The sequence below is a fragment of the Leucoraja erinacea genome, chromosome 40 (genome assembly GCF_028641065.1).
Source record: "Leucoraja erinacea ecotype New England chromosome 40, Leri_hhj_1, whole genome shotgun sequence".
Lineage (NCBI taxonomy): Eukaryota > Metazoa > Chordata > Chondrichthyes > Rajiformes > Rajidae > Leucoraja > Leucoraja erinaceus.
This window is the reverse complement of record NC_073416.1, coordinates 4,578,356-4,592,914: the sequence shown is the minus strand read 5'-3', so window position 1 is coordinate 4,592,914 and position 14,559 is coordinate 4,578,356. Positions and strand designations below refer to the sequence as shown.

General features: G+C 49.1%; 1 protein-coding gene across 1 annotated transcript in view; it reads right to left on the bottom strand.

Moving 5' to 3' along the window:
• The window catches only part of dhh (desert hedgehog signaling molecule), a 111,945-nt gene extending 98,296 nt beyond the window's left edge, over window positions 1–13,649 (bottom strand). The window contains exon 1 of the mRNA XM_055664599.1: window positions 12,971–13,649. Within this exon, the coding sequence (XP_055520574.1) occupies window positions 12,971–13,279 (309 nt within the window). The 5' untranslated portion in view covers window positions 13,280–13,649. The remainder of the gene's footprint in view (window positions 1–12,970) is intronic.
• Between the last annotated feature and the right edge of the window lie 910 nt (window positions 13,650–14,559).

Here is a 14,559-nt window from a genome sequence, read left to right as displayed (position 1 = left end):
TACCCACAGTCAATGTTCCCACTCGTTGCCTTACTTATACCCGACACTGAAAAATGCTGATGAAGTAACACTCATCCGATGTGTAATTGAATCTCAGTTGAAACGACTACAATTCTGCATTTAGCTGGAGACTGCAATTAAAAGTTAAGATTTGTTTTAACTTACGAACAAAAAGCTTCAAGCCAACCTTCACGTGGTCCGATCTGTTTCGACAAATGCAATCAACCCAGCGTACACAATCAAATAAGATCAAATAGAACAAGTTGTCCTACGACTTTAGGCTGAGCAGCTAAGCCCTGAAGAGGAAGAGACTGCCCAGTCCATCATCGACTCTGACCTTCCTTCCATCGAGGGGATTTATCGCAGTCGCTGCCTCAAAAAGGCTGGCAGCATCATCAAAGACCCACACACCATCCTGGCCACACACTCATCTCCCCGCTACCTTCAGGTAGAAGGTACAGGAGCCTGAAGACTGCAACAACCAGGTTCAGGAATAGCTACTTCCCCACAGCCATCAGGCTATTAAACCTGGCTCGGACAAAACTCTGAACATTATCTGTTATTTGCACTTTATCAGTTTATTTATTCATGTGTTTTGTAGTCGATGCCTATTATGTTCTGTTGTGCTGAAGCAAAGCAAGAATTTCATTGTCCTATCAGGGAGGGACACATGACAATAAATTCTCTTAACATAGAAACATAGAAATTAGGTGCAGGAGTAGGCCATTCGGCCCTTCGAGCCTGCACCGCCATTCAATATGATCATGGCTGATCATCCAACTCAGTATCCCGTACCTGCCTTCTCTCCATACCCCCTGAACCCCTTAGCCACGAGGGCCACATCTAACTCCCTCTTAAATATAGCCAATGAACTGTGGGCCTCAACTACCCTCTGTGGCAGAGAGTTCCACAGATTCACCACTCTCTGTGTGTGAAAAAAGTTCTTCTCATCTCGGTTTTAAAGGATTTCCCCCTTATCCTTAAGCTGTGACCCCTTGTCCTGGACTTCCCCAACATCGGGAACAATCTTCCTGCATCTAGCCTGTCCAACCCTTTAAGAATTTTGTAAGTTTCTATAAGATCCCCTCTCAATCTCCTAAATTCTAGAGAGTATAAACCAAGTCTATCCAGTCTTTCTTTATAAGACAGTCCTGACATCCCAGGAATCAGTCTGGTGAACCTTCTCTGCACTCCCTCTATGGTAATAATGTCCTTCCTCAGATTAGGGGACCAAAACTGTACGCAATACTCCAGGTGTGGTCTCACCAAGACCCTGTACAACTGCAGTAGAACCTCCCTGCTCCTATACTCAAATCCTTTTGCAATGAAAGCTAACATGCCATTCGCTCTTGAACTTGAACTTGAAGTTGTACTGCAACTTTAGGCTGCGCACGCCTCACGCAAGGAGAAGAAGAAGAAGAGGCCAAAGAAAAGATTCTCAGGTTTTCCCCAAATCAAATCCACCATTAATTGGAAGAAAAATGTGGTTTCAGTAATAATTTGATAGCATAACGGAACTCGGAGACAAAATAATCAAGACAACCATTTTATAAGTTCATGAGGTCATAAGTGATAGGAGCAGAATTAGGCCATTCGGCCCATCACTTCTACTCCGCCATTCAATCATGGCTGACCTATCTCTCCCTCCTAACCCCATTCTCCTGCCTTCTCCCCATAACCCCTGACACCCGCACTGATCAAGAATCTATCTATCTCCGCCTTAAAAATATCCACTGCCTTGGCCGCCCTCCACAGCCTTCTATGGCAAAGAATTCCACAGATTCACCACCGTCTGACTAAAGAAATTCCTCCTCATCTCCTTCCTAAAGGGGATGAGCAGTCATTTAATTCTGAGGCTGTGGCCTCTGGTCCTAGACTCTCCCACTAGTGGAAATAGCACTTTTGTGCTGCTGTCCAGGCTTGTTTGACATTAAAAGACTCTTGACTCTTTCATTGAATCTTCCTATTCCTCACCTAGTTTCTTCTGAAAAATTCAAAGTTGTCGATTCCAAACATAATGCAACTTCCACACCTAGTTTGAGTTGAGTTTATTGTCACGTGTACCGAGGTACAGCGAAAAGCCTCTGTTGCGTGCTAACCAGTCAGCGGAAAGACAATACATGATTACAATCGAACCAATTCACACTGTACAGATACATGATAAGGGAATAACGTTTAGTGCAAGGTGAAGCCAGCAAAGTCCGATCAAGGATAGTCCGAGGGTCACCAATGAGGTGGATAGTAGTTCAGCACATTCTATCCATGACAAGCAATTTGAAAGCTGATGTCTAGTTGGGGGGCATTCTACAAATGGATCAGTGAATTTGTTTAGTTTAGTGTAGTATAGAGATACAGAGCCCTTCGGCCCATCGAGTCCGCTCTGCCCAGTGATCCCAAAACTATCTTACACACTAGGGACAATTTACATTCATACCAAGCCAATTAATCTACAAACCTGTACGTCTTTGGAGTGTGGGAGGAAACCGAAGATCTCGGAGAAAACCCACGCAGGTCACGGGGAGAGCGTACAAACTCCGTACAGACAGCACCCACAGTCGGGATCGAACCCGGGACCCTGGCGCTGTCAGGCAGCAACTCTACCGCTGCGCCACCGTGCCGTCCGAACTTTCAATGAATCAACAATTCCCTATTGTGTGAGAAGGAACTGCAGATGCTGGTTTAAACTGAAGATAGACACAAAAACATCTCAGAGAAAACCCACGCAGGTCACGGGTAGGAGGCAGGAAACATGGCTTGAACACGCTAGAGGCAGGAAACATGTTCCCAATGTTGGGGGGGGGTCCAGAACCAGTTTAAGAATAAGGAGTAAGCCATTTAGAACGAAGATGAAGAAACAGTTTTTCTCACAGAGAGTTGTGAGTCTGTGGAATTCTTTGCCTCAGAGGGTGGTGGAGGCCGGTTCTCTGGATGCTTTCAAGAGAGAGCTAGATAGGGTTCTTGAAAATAGCAGAGTCAGGGGATATGGGGAGAAGGCAGGAACGGGGTACTGATTGTGGATGATCAGCCATGATCACATTGAATAGCCAAATGGCCTACTCCTGTACCTATTGTCTATTGTCTACTGTACAAACTCCATACAGACGGCACCCGTGGTCGGGATCGAACCAGGGTCTCTGGTGCTGTAAGCGCTGTAAAGCAGGAACTCTACCGCTGTGCCACCGCCATTATAACAACATCCAGCAGCTTTTATGTGATAAGAAACACAAGGGGAATCAACATCATTGTGTGTTGTCAAAGAACTGTTCAACAATGAGACCAAGTGGCAAAGGGATGCATTTCAGTTCAGTTTCAGTTGAGTTTATTGTCACGTGTACCGAGGTACAGTGAAAAGCTTCTGTTGCGTGCTAACCAGTCAGCGGAAAGACAATACATGATTACAATCGAGCCTTTGGAGAAGGACAGAGGTGAAGGTGCTCAGGCAAGCTATTCCTGATCGTAGATGGACACAAAAAGCTGGAATAACTCAGCGGGACAGGCAGCATCTCTGGAGAGAAGGAATAGGTGATGTTTCGGGTCGACCTGAAACGTCACCCATTCCTTCTCTCCAGAGATGCTGCCTGTCCCGCTGAGTTACTCCAGCTTTCTGTGCCAATCTTTGGTTTAAACCAGCATCTGCAGTTCCTTCCGACACAGTTGAACTTTCACTACAGATGCTTGTTTTGCACTGATGTCTTATTTATCAAAACAGCATTTTTTCTTTTTTTTGTTTAAGAAGGAACTGCAGATGCTGGAAAATCGAAGGTAGACAAAAATGCTGGAGAAACTCAGCGGGTGAGGCAGCATCTATGGAGCGAAGGAAATAGGCAACGTTTCGGGACGAAACGTTGCCTATTTCCTTCGCTCCATAGATGCTGCCTCATCCGCTGAGTTTCTCCAGCATTTTTGTCTCCCTTTTTCATTTTTCCTTTCTTGCAAAATGCTAGGTATAATTTTGTGTATAATTGATGCTTTTGCCTGTTGTTGGAGCCTATGTTCCTGCGATCCTCATGCAAGGAGGTTTGTCGTTGTACCTATCACATGTGCATGGGACAATAGGCAATAGACAATAGGTGCAGGAGGAGGCCATTCGGCCCCTCGAGCCAGCACCGCCATTCAATGTGATCATGGCTGATCATCCCCAATCAGTACCCCGTTCCTGCCTTCTCCCCATAACCCAAAGACTCCGCTATCTTTAAGAGCCCCATCTAGCTCCCTCTTAAAAGCATCCAGAGGACTGGCCTCCACCGCCCTCTGAGGCAGAGAATTCCACAGGCTCACCACTCTCTGTGAGAAAAAGTGTTCCTCATCTCCGTTCTAAATGGCTTACTCCTTATTCTCCAACTCAATAAACTCAACGGGACATAGAAACATAGAAACATAGACAATAGGTGCAGGAGTAGAGGCCATTCGGCCCTTCGAGCCAGCACCGCCATTCAATATGATCATGGCTGATCATCCAACTCAGTATCCCATACCTGCCTTCTCTCCATACCCCCTTTGTATGGTCTCGAGACACGATCTCGACTGGACAAAGGGTTTCAATCCAAAAAGTCAACTGTCCATTTCCCACCACAGTTGCTGCCTAATGGTCACATTGAATGGCGAATGGTGCAGGCTTGAAGGGCCGAATGGCCTCTACTCCTGCACCTATTTTCTATGTTTCTATGTTTCTAATCCAAAGTTCATTCTGCCGCTCTCTTTCGACTTTAGAGATACAGCGTGGAAACAGGCCCTTCGGCCCACCGAGTCCGTGCCGACCAGCGATCTCCCCAGTACACTAGCAATGTCCTCCACACACACTGAGGGGCAATTTACAATTTACAATTTACAATTTACAGAAGCCAATGAACCGACAAACCTGGACGTCTTTGGAAGCGTGGAAGGAAACCGGAGCACCCGGAGAAAACCCACGTGGGTCACGGGGAGAACGTACAGACTACTTGCAGACGGCGCCCCTAGTCAGGATCGAACCCGGGTCTGTGGCACAGTGAGGCAGCAACTCTACCACTGTGCCACCTCGTTTTTGCTGCATCCACAGTTCCCTGTGCCTCCTTTCTGATTTTGTTCATCTTTACACATTGAGAAAAGCATATTCATTATGTTAGAAACATAGAAACATAGACAATAGGTGCAGGAGTAGAGGCCATTCGGCCCTTCCAGCCTGCACCGTTCGCCATTCAATATGATCATGGCTGATCATCCAACTCAGTATCCCACCCCTGCCTTCTCTCCATACCCCCTGATCCCTTCAGCCACAAGGGCCACATCTAACTCCCTCTTAAATATAGCCAATGAACTGTGTGGCCTCAACTACCTTCTGTGGCAGAGAATTCCACAGATTCACCACTCTCTGTGTGAACAAAATGATTTTCTCATCTCGGTCCTAAAAGACTTCCCTCTTATCCTTAAACTGTGTGACCCCTAGTTCTGGACTTCCCCAACATCGGGAACAATCTTCCTGCATCTAGCCTGTCCAACCCCTTAAGAATTTTGTACGTTTCTATAAGATCCCCCCTCAATCTTCTAAATTCTAGCGAGTGCAAGCCGAGTCTATCCAGTCTTTCTTCATATGAAAGTCCTGACATCCCAGGAATCAGTCTGGTGAACCTTCTCTGTACTCCATCTATGGCAAGAATGTCTTTCCCTCAGATTTTGGGCGAATTCTGGAGAGATTGCAAATCCATGCATTCTTAACTGTTGCATTTAAAGTGTAACACTGTATGGACAGAGCCACCATGGCCTTATTGATCTGAACAGATTGTTCAAATGCCTTTTCTACTGCAAGTAATGTTTCCATTATATTCTACCCGTACCGTACATATTGTAGCAAACAAGAGAAATTCTGGACTCTACTAGACTGACGTGTCTTCAGATCCTGAAGAATTATACAGTCCAGTAGAAGACCATTTGGCCCATTAGACCTATACTAGCCCCTTGCAATGGTCATGAAATCAGTTCCACTCAATTGCTGTTTTTTGCCATAATCTTCCAAATTCTTCAAAACTACAGCTAGACAAAAATGCTGGAGAAACTCAGCGGGCAGAGACCTAATCTGAGGAAAGACATTGTTGCCATAGAGGGAGTACAGAGAAGGTTCACCAGACTGATTCCTGGGATGTCAGGACTTTCATATGAAGAAAGACTGGATAGACTCGGCTTGTACTCGCTAGAATTTAGAAGATTGAAGGGGGATCTTATAGAAACTTACAAAATTCTTAAGGGGTTGGACAGGCTAGATGCAGGAAGATTGTTCCCGATGTTGGGGAAGTCCAGAACAAGGGGTCACAGTTTAAGGATAAGGGGGAAGTCTTTTAGGACCGAGGTGAGAATTTTTTTTTTCACACAGAGAGTGGTGAATCTGTGGAATTCTCTGCAACAGAAGGTAGTTGAGGCCACAGTTCATTGGCTATATTTAAGAGGGAGTTAGATGTGGCCCTTGTGGCTAAAGGGATCAGGGGGTATGGAGAGAAGGCAGGTACAGGATACTGAGTTGGATGATCAGCCATGATCATATTGAATGGCGGTGCAGGCTCGAAGGTCCGAATGGCCTCTACTCCTACACCTATTGTCTATGTTTCTATGTGAGGCAGCAACTACGCAGCGAAGGAAATAGGCAACGGTTCAGGTCTAAACCCTTCTACAGACTTCAAAACTAAATCCCTTTTTAAAAGTGACCATTTCATCGGCACCTGGCTCCCTTTCACCTGTTGCATTTGGATCCTAACTTTCAAAGTAAAAATACCAATTCTTGGTTTGCTTCTGGTTTTATATGCCACTTACATCTCTGCTGTCTGGTTCCCAACACTCATGCCAGCCAACACAATTTATTTTTATTTATTAAACCCTTTGTAATTTTGAAGTCTCAAATCCCCTTCACAATGTTGAGACAAGATGTGGTTGATCTGCAAGTTTAATGAGCCCTGTCAAGTGGCACGTGTGGGCACTTTGCTGGGATTGTGTCCACAATCCCGACTAGGCTGTCAATATGTACTATCAGGGCTCAGACCTAATGAACAGGCACCCAATGTGGCACCAAATGAGCCACCAAGCCAACTATGTCTGAAGAAGGGTCCCAACCCGAAACGTCATACAGCCTTTTCCTCCAGAGATGCTGCCTGACCTACTGAGTTACTCCAGCACGTTGCGTCTATGTCCTATACCTTGGTGCAGGCATAAGAGTAAACTAATGTTTCACAGAGTGCTGGAGTAACTCAGCGGGTCAGGCAGTATCTGTGGAGAACATGGATAGGTGACGTTTCACAGAGTGCTGGAGTAACTCAGCGGGTCAGGCAGCATCTGTGGAGAACATGGATAGGTGACGTTTCACAGAGTGCTGGAGTAACTCAGCGGGTCAGATAGCATCTGTGGAGAGAAGGAATGTTTCAATGTCGCCCATTCCTTCTCTCCATAGATGCTGCCTGACCTGCTGAGTTACTCCAGCATTTTGTGTCGACCTTCGATTTTCCCAGCATCTGCAGTTCTTTCTGACACAAAATGCTGGAGTAACTCAGCGGGTCAGGCAGCATCTGTGAAGAACATGGATAGGTGACGTTTCACAGAGTGCTGGAGTAACTCAGCGGGTCAGGCAGCATCTCTGGAGAACATGGACAGATAGGTGACGTTTCAAGTTGGGACCCCTCTTCAAACTCAGTTCTTCCGAGATGTTGCTTGAACCGCTAAGTTACTCCAGCACTTTGTGTCTTTTTCTTTGTAAACCCGCATCTGCAGTTCCTTGTTCTTACACTACGATTGATACAGAACAGCCACACATATTCACGGATGGGAGAAAACATTTGTCAAGACACAAAATTGGATATTGAAGATTGAATATTTGTGTAATGAATTAGTTTGGAGCACTGGGCTGTCAGAGCAGAGATTATTCGAAAGATCTGAAGAAGGGTTTCCGTGCGGTTCCTGGAGGTTGCAGGTGGTTGCCGGAGGTTGCAGGTAGTGGAAGCAGGTAGGGAGACTGACAAAAACCTCACGGAAACCGCACGGAAACCTTGGGTGGGGCGCAAAGTCTCCAGAGGTTTCCGTTCAAGTTTCCTAAGTGGGACAGGGGCATGAGGATGGTATAGAAATAAGGAAGAAACGTATTCATTTTCAAGAGTCAAGAGTCAAGAGAATTTTGTCCCAGATAGGACGATGAAATTCTTGCTCACCATTTGATTAATTTACCCATACCAAAGTCAACAACGGAATGGCACACAATCCCAAATGCTGTCTGGGAGTCACTCAAATCAAGTCAGCTCTGTGTAGGAAGAAAGGAACTGTACAGATGCTGGTTTACACCGAATACAGGCACAAAAAGCTGGAGTAACTCAGCAGGACAGGCAGCATCTCTGGAGAGAAGGAATGGGTGACGTTTTGGGTCGAGACCCTTCCTCAGACTGACAATGAAACCTTTTCATCTCTATCTTTCATCAGCCCGTGGCCTGGAACAACAATGGCGACACTGTTTCTAGTCCCTTTGACAATTGCACGGGTAAACTGTTTCAGTGTCTGTGTGGGTGGCACAGAATGCCCACCAGCCAGCACTTTGCAAAATTACTAATATCTACCCGTTCTGTAAAATATAGAAAGCAGCAAAATGTAGAAAGCAGATATTCGTGCAAAGCGACCTAGATATTTCAAAAATAATGTCTAACCGAAATAAGTCAGAGAATGGAAACTTGCCCACACGGACCAACATGTCCCACACCGACCAACATGTCCCACACCGACCAACATGTCCCACACCGACCAACATGCCCACCGACCACATCCCACACCGACCAACATGTCCCACACGGACCAACATGTCCCACACCGACCACCAACATGCCCCCACACCGACCAACATGCCACACACCGACCAACATGTCCCACACCGACCAACATGCCCCAACCCATGTCCCACACCGACCAACATGCCCCACACCGACCAACATGCCCCACACCGACCAACAATGTCCCACACCGACCAACATGTCCCACACCGACCAACATGCCCACACCGACCGACCAACTTGTCCCACACCGACCAACATGTCCCACACCGACCAACATGTCCCACACCGACCAACTTTCCCACACCGACCAACATGTCCCAGCTACACCAGTCCCACCTGCCTGCATTTGGTCCATATCCCTCCAAACCTGCCCTATCCATGTACCTGTCCAACTGTTTCTTGAACCTGTGTCCTCTGGTTCCCGATTTCCCTACTCTGGGCAAGAGACTCTGTGCATCTACCTGATCTCATCCAATCATGATTTTGTCCACCTCTATAAGATCAAACCCTCATCCTCCTGCGCTCCATGGGACTGCCCATCCTCGCCCTATAGCTCACACCCTCTAGTCCTGGCAACATCCTTGAAAATCCTCTCTGTGCCCTTTCCAGCTTGACATCTTTCCTATAACATGGCCATATATTCCAAACCTGTCCTATCCATGTACTTGCCTGACTGTTTCTTAAACGTTGGGATAGTCCCTGCCTCAACTGCCTCTGTTTCTTTAATTATTTATGAAATTACAATATTAAATATTACTTTATTGAATGACTGTAATAATTTAAAAAAAAATCATGTTCCATAGCTCATATCCGAGATGTTAGTGGGAGAATTGTGTTTTAAAGGCCAGTGGCACCACTCAGTCCAGCGTTCTTTACCCCACCCCCTCAGGGTGGCTTTGTGACCCTCACCCTCACCCAACCCACCGCCCATCCCCACCCCAACGCTCTTGTGATCTTTTCATCCCCGCCGAAGCTGGAAGTCTGAATGGCTGACAGTCACCAGGAAACAAGCAAGCCCCCCCCCCCCCCCCCCCCAACTGTACACTAAATGCATGGACCAGAGATGCTTGGAGTATCCACCCAGAGAGATCGATGGAGAGAGGGAGAGAGGGAGGGGGAGAAGGGGGAGAGGGGGAGAGGAGGAGAAGGGAGATTAAGGATAAGAGGGAAATCTTTAAAAGGGGGAGAGAAAACTTTTTTCAGAGAGAGAAGAGGGGGAACTCTCACGCAGAGGGTAGTGGAGGGGGAGAGGGAGAGAGGAGGAGGGGGAGTTAGAGGGGGAGAGGAGGGGAGGGGGAGATGGAGAGAAGGCAGGGAGGGAGAGGTGGCCCTTGATGGCTAAGGGCGAGAGGGGGGCCGAATGGAGAGGAGGCAGGGGCAAGGAGAGAGAGGAGGATAGGATGAGGGGGATCAGAGGGGGGAGAGGGGGAGGGGGGAGAGGAGGAGAGGGGGGTGAGGAGGAGGGAGAGGGGGAGGGGGGAGAGAGGGGGAGAGGGGGAGGGGAGAGGGGGAGGAGGGGGGAGAGGGAGGGGAGAGGAGGGGAGGGGAAGAGAGAAGAGGGGAGGGGGGAGATGTGAGGAGGGATGAGAGCAGAGAGAGGTGGAGAGGGGAGGAGATGTGAGAGAGGGAGAGGGGGGGGAGAGAGGGGGAGAGGAGGGAGGGGGGGAGAGGGGAGGAGAGGAGAGAGGAGAGGGGGAGAGGGGGAGAGGAGGAGAGAGGGGGGAGAGGGGGAGAGAGGGAGAGAGGAGGAGAGAGGAGGGAGAGGGGGAGAGAGAGAGAGAGAGAGGGGGAGAGAGGGAGAGAGAGGGCGGAGGAGGGAGAGAGAGAGAGGGGGAGAGGGGGAGAGAGGGAGAGAGAGGGAGAGGGGGAGAGGGGGAGAGAGGGAGAGAGATGGAGAGAGGGAGAGATGGAGAGAGATGGAGAGAGGGGAGAGGGGAGAGGGGAAGAGGGGGAGAGAGATGGAGAGATGGAGAGAGAGGGAGAGAAGGAGGGAAGAGGGAGAGAAGGGGAGAGGGGGAGAGAGGGAGAGAGGGAGAGAGGGAGGGAGGGAGAGAGGGAGAGAGAGAGGGGGAGAGAGGGGGAGAGAGGGAGAGAGGGGAGAGAGGGAGGAGAGAGGGAGAGAGAGAGAGAGAGAGAGAGAGAGAGAGAGGGAGAGAGAGGGAGGGAGGGAGAGAGGGAGAGAGAGGGAGAGAGAGGAGAGAGAGGAGAGAGAGAGAGGGAGAGAGGGAGAGAGGGAGTGAGAGGGGGAGAGAGGGAGAGAGGGAGGGAGGGAGGAGAGTTAGAGGGGGAGAGGGGTGGTGGGACAGTATGGCAGCAAGCACAGCGCTGAGACACAGCAGAAATATAGAGGACGTGATGATCACACCAGGGGGCTTGTGGCTGCCTCATCCCGGCCCCCCGTCTCCATAGCAACGGGATGCAGGACTGTCTGATCTCACCACTACCTTCATAACATCAGGATGGAGCAAGTCACATCGACATCTTCCTGGTTAGAGGTCATTCCCCCCCCCCCCCCCCCTCCCTCCCCCCCATCATCGTTCTGAGAGAGAGGGAGAGAGAAAGGGAGAGAGAGGAGAGGAGAGGAGAGGGGGGGATAGGAGAGGAGGGAGAGAAGAGAGGAGAGGGGGAGATGGAGGGAGGAGCAGAGAGAGAGGGGGAGATGAGAGGGTGGAAGAGGAGAGGGGAGGAGGAGGATGGAGGGAGAGGGAGGGGGGGGAGAGAGGGGGGAGGCAGAGAGGGGGGGAGAGAGAGGGGGGGAAGAGGAAAGAGGGTGGAGTGGAAAGGGGGGGGAGAGGATGGGGGGAGAAGAGAGGGGGACAGAGAGGGGGAAGAGGAGAGGGGGGAGAGGAGAGGGATAGACACAGGGAGGATGGGGACGAATAAAACCGTGGGGAGAGGGGGAGAGGAGGGTGGGGAGAGAGAGGGGGGGAGAGAAGGGGGGGAGAGAGGGGGGGGGAGAGGAGGGGGGGAGAGAAGGGAGAGGAGGGGGGAGGAGAGGAGAGGGATAGACACAGAGAGGATGGGGACGAATAAACCGTGGGGGGAGGTATAGACAGAGATAGAGACACGGGGGTTAGAGGGGGAGAGAGAGAGAGAGAGATGAGAGGGGGATAGACACAGAGGTCAGAGGGATGAGCAGAGAGGACAGCGAGAGATAGAGAGCGCATCTCTGCCGTTGAGTGCAAGGAAAAGAACGGGAGCAGCAACAAAAAACCCCGTCTCCCTCCAAACTCAGCATTGGGAAATATTTCAGGGTGCTAATTTCACTGAAGCTGGGCTTCCTGGTCATTGTCTATATATAGCAGCCACCGGGTCAGGAGGAGCCCGCAGCGTCTCCCATGGAGAAACACGTTTCCATATTATTCTCCAGCTTCAAAGCCAAACACGAGCTGTTTGCAAATGATGCCACACACACACACACAAAACAACAACCGTGGAAAGGATAAACGTGCAGAGAGACGCCTTGAATGGCGCTGGGCGAACGCTGATGGAATGCGAGGTGTTGCACCTTGCGTTGTAAAGCGGAGGGGAGGGCGCCTTGAAATCCCCAAATCTGTACACACACAAAAAACACCAGCGGTTTCCGAAGCATCCATTCAAATGAAAGTGCCAGACAGATGCAGGCGTGAGGAACGGCCCGCGTTCAACAAGCTACAAGGAGCGTTTGTTGTTTTATTCTGAAAACAAACATCCAGCCAGCCTTCAGCATTTTAAAACAAACAAAAATGGGTTGGGGGATTGTGAGGCGTGTGTGTGTGTGTGTGTGTGTGTGTGTGTCTGTGTGTGTGTGTGTGTGTGTGTGTGCGTGCGTGCGTGTGTGTGTGTGTGTGTGTGTGTGTGTGTGTGTGTGTGGAAACAAATAAATAAATAAGCAGACAAACATATGATGCTATCGTTCTAAATGGCGCTGAATGAATAAAAAGATAAGGATGAAGCGTTCAAATAATCTAGTCTCAAGGTGCTCTTGATTCTCTCCCCCCTCCCATTTGGTCATCAGTTTAATGATTTCTTGCGGTTTAAGGGTCGTCTCTCTCTCTCTATATGTATATGTATATGTATATGTATATGTATATGTATATGTATATGTATATGTATATACATGCATATAGGTATATATTTGTACGTGTGTCAATATCCAGGGGTCTAGTCACGCAGAGATGGTTTCATTCTCGCTGTTTACACGGCAGCATTGCCCTTACCTGTGTCATTAGACGGTCGGCGCCGGTATCCTCCTCGTCTTTGAATATAATGTCAGGATTGTAATTGGGAGTCAGCTCCTTGAATTTCTCAGAATTGTGGTTGATTTTGCCCTCCGATCTGCCGCTGGCCCCCAAGGTTTTCTCGGCCACATTGGGGATGAATTGCTTGTAGAGGAGAGGGGTGAGCTTTCTGGACGCTCTCCTCCTGCCGTATCCCCGGCCGGGTCCACAGCCTTGCACCGGGACGAGGAGGCACAAGCAGCAGAGGCAGAGTAGAGCGAAGCGAGCTAATTCCAAGCCCGGCTGCATCTCCCCGCCTCTAGCCGCATGCAGATCTCTTTGAAATCGGCTGTTCCCGGAGGACTAGCGCACACTGCCTGAGACAGACACTCTCTCCCCTCTGGTACAGCCATGGAACAGAAATAATGCAGCGACGCGCCACCGAGAGAGGCAGTCCCTCATCCGGCGCGTTCCCGGCTGGTCACCTCCTTGTGTCAGACACTCTCACACACACACACACTCTCTCTCTCTCACATACACACACTCACAGACTCACACAGTCACTCACACTCACACTCCCACACACTTACACACAGACAGACTCAAACACACACACACGCACACACACACACAGATACACACACACACACACACACAGACACACACACACACACACACACACACACACACACACACACACTCACACACTCACACTCTCTCACACTCACACTCCCACACACTTACACACAGACAGGCTCAAACACACACACACACACACACACACACACACACATAGACACACACACAACACAGATACACACACACACACACACACACAACACAGATACATACACACACACACAAACTCACTCTTACACACAGACAGACTCACACAGTCACACACACTCACACTCCCACACACTTACACACAGACAGGCTCAAACACACACACAGACGCACACACACACACAGATACACACACACACACACACACACACACACACACACACACACACACACACACACACACACACACACACACACACACACACACACACACACACACACACACACACACACACAAACACACACACACACACACACACACACACAAACACATAAACACACACACACAACACACCAACACACACACAAACACATATACATACACACACAAACTCACATTTACACACAGACAGACTCACACAGACACACGGACTCAAAATCACATACACACAGACAGACTCACATACACACACACTCACACAAACACACTCACACACACACACACACACACACTCACCCACACACAGACTCACACACTCACACACGCACACACTCACACACAGTCACACACACACACAGACAGACTCACACTCACACACACAGACAGACACACACACACACACACTCACACACAGTCACTCACACACACAGTCACACACACACACACACAAACCACAAACACAAATGTCACCCCTCAAAAATGATCAACTATGCCGCTAAAAAACCCTCAACCCACACTGTTCACTCAACCAGAATCATTTTCTTTAATTGTTTAGGGACTGGACACCGACACTGCCTGGTCT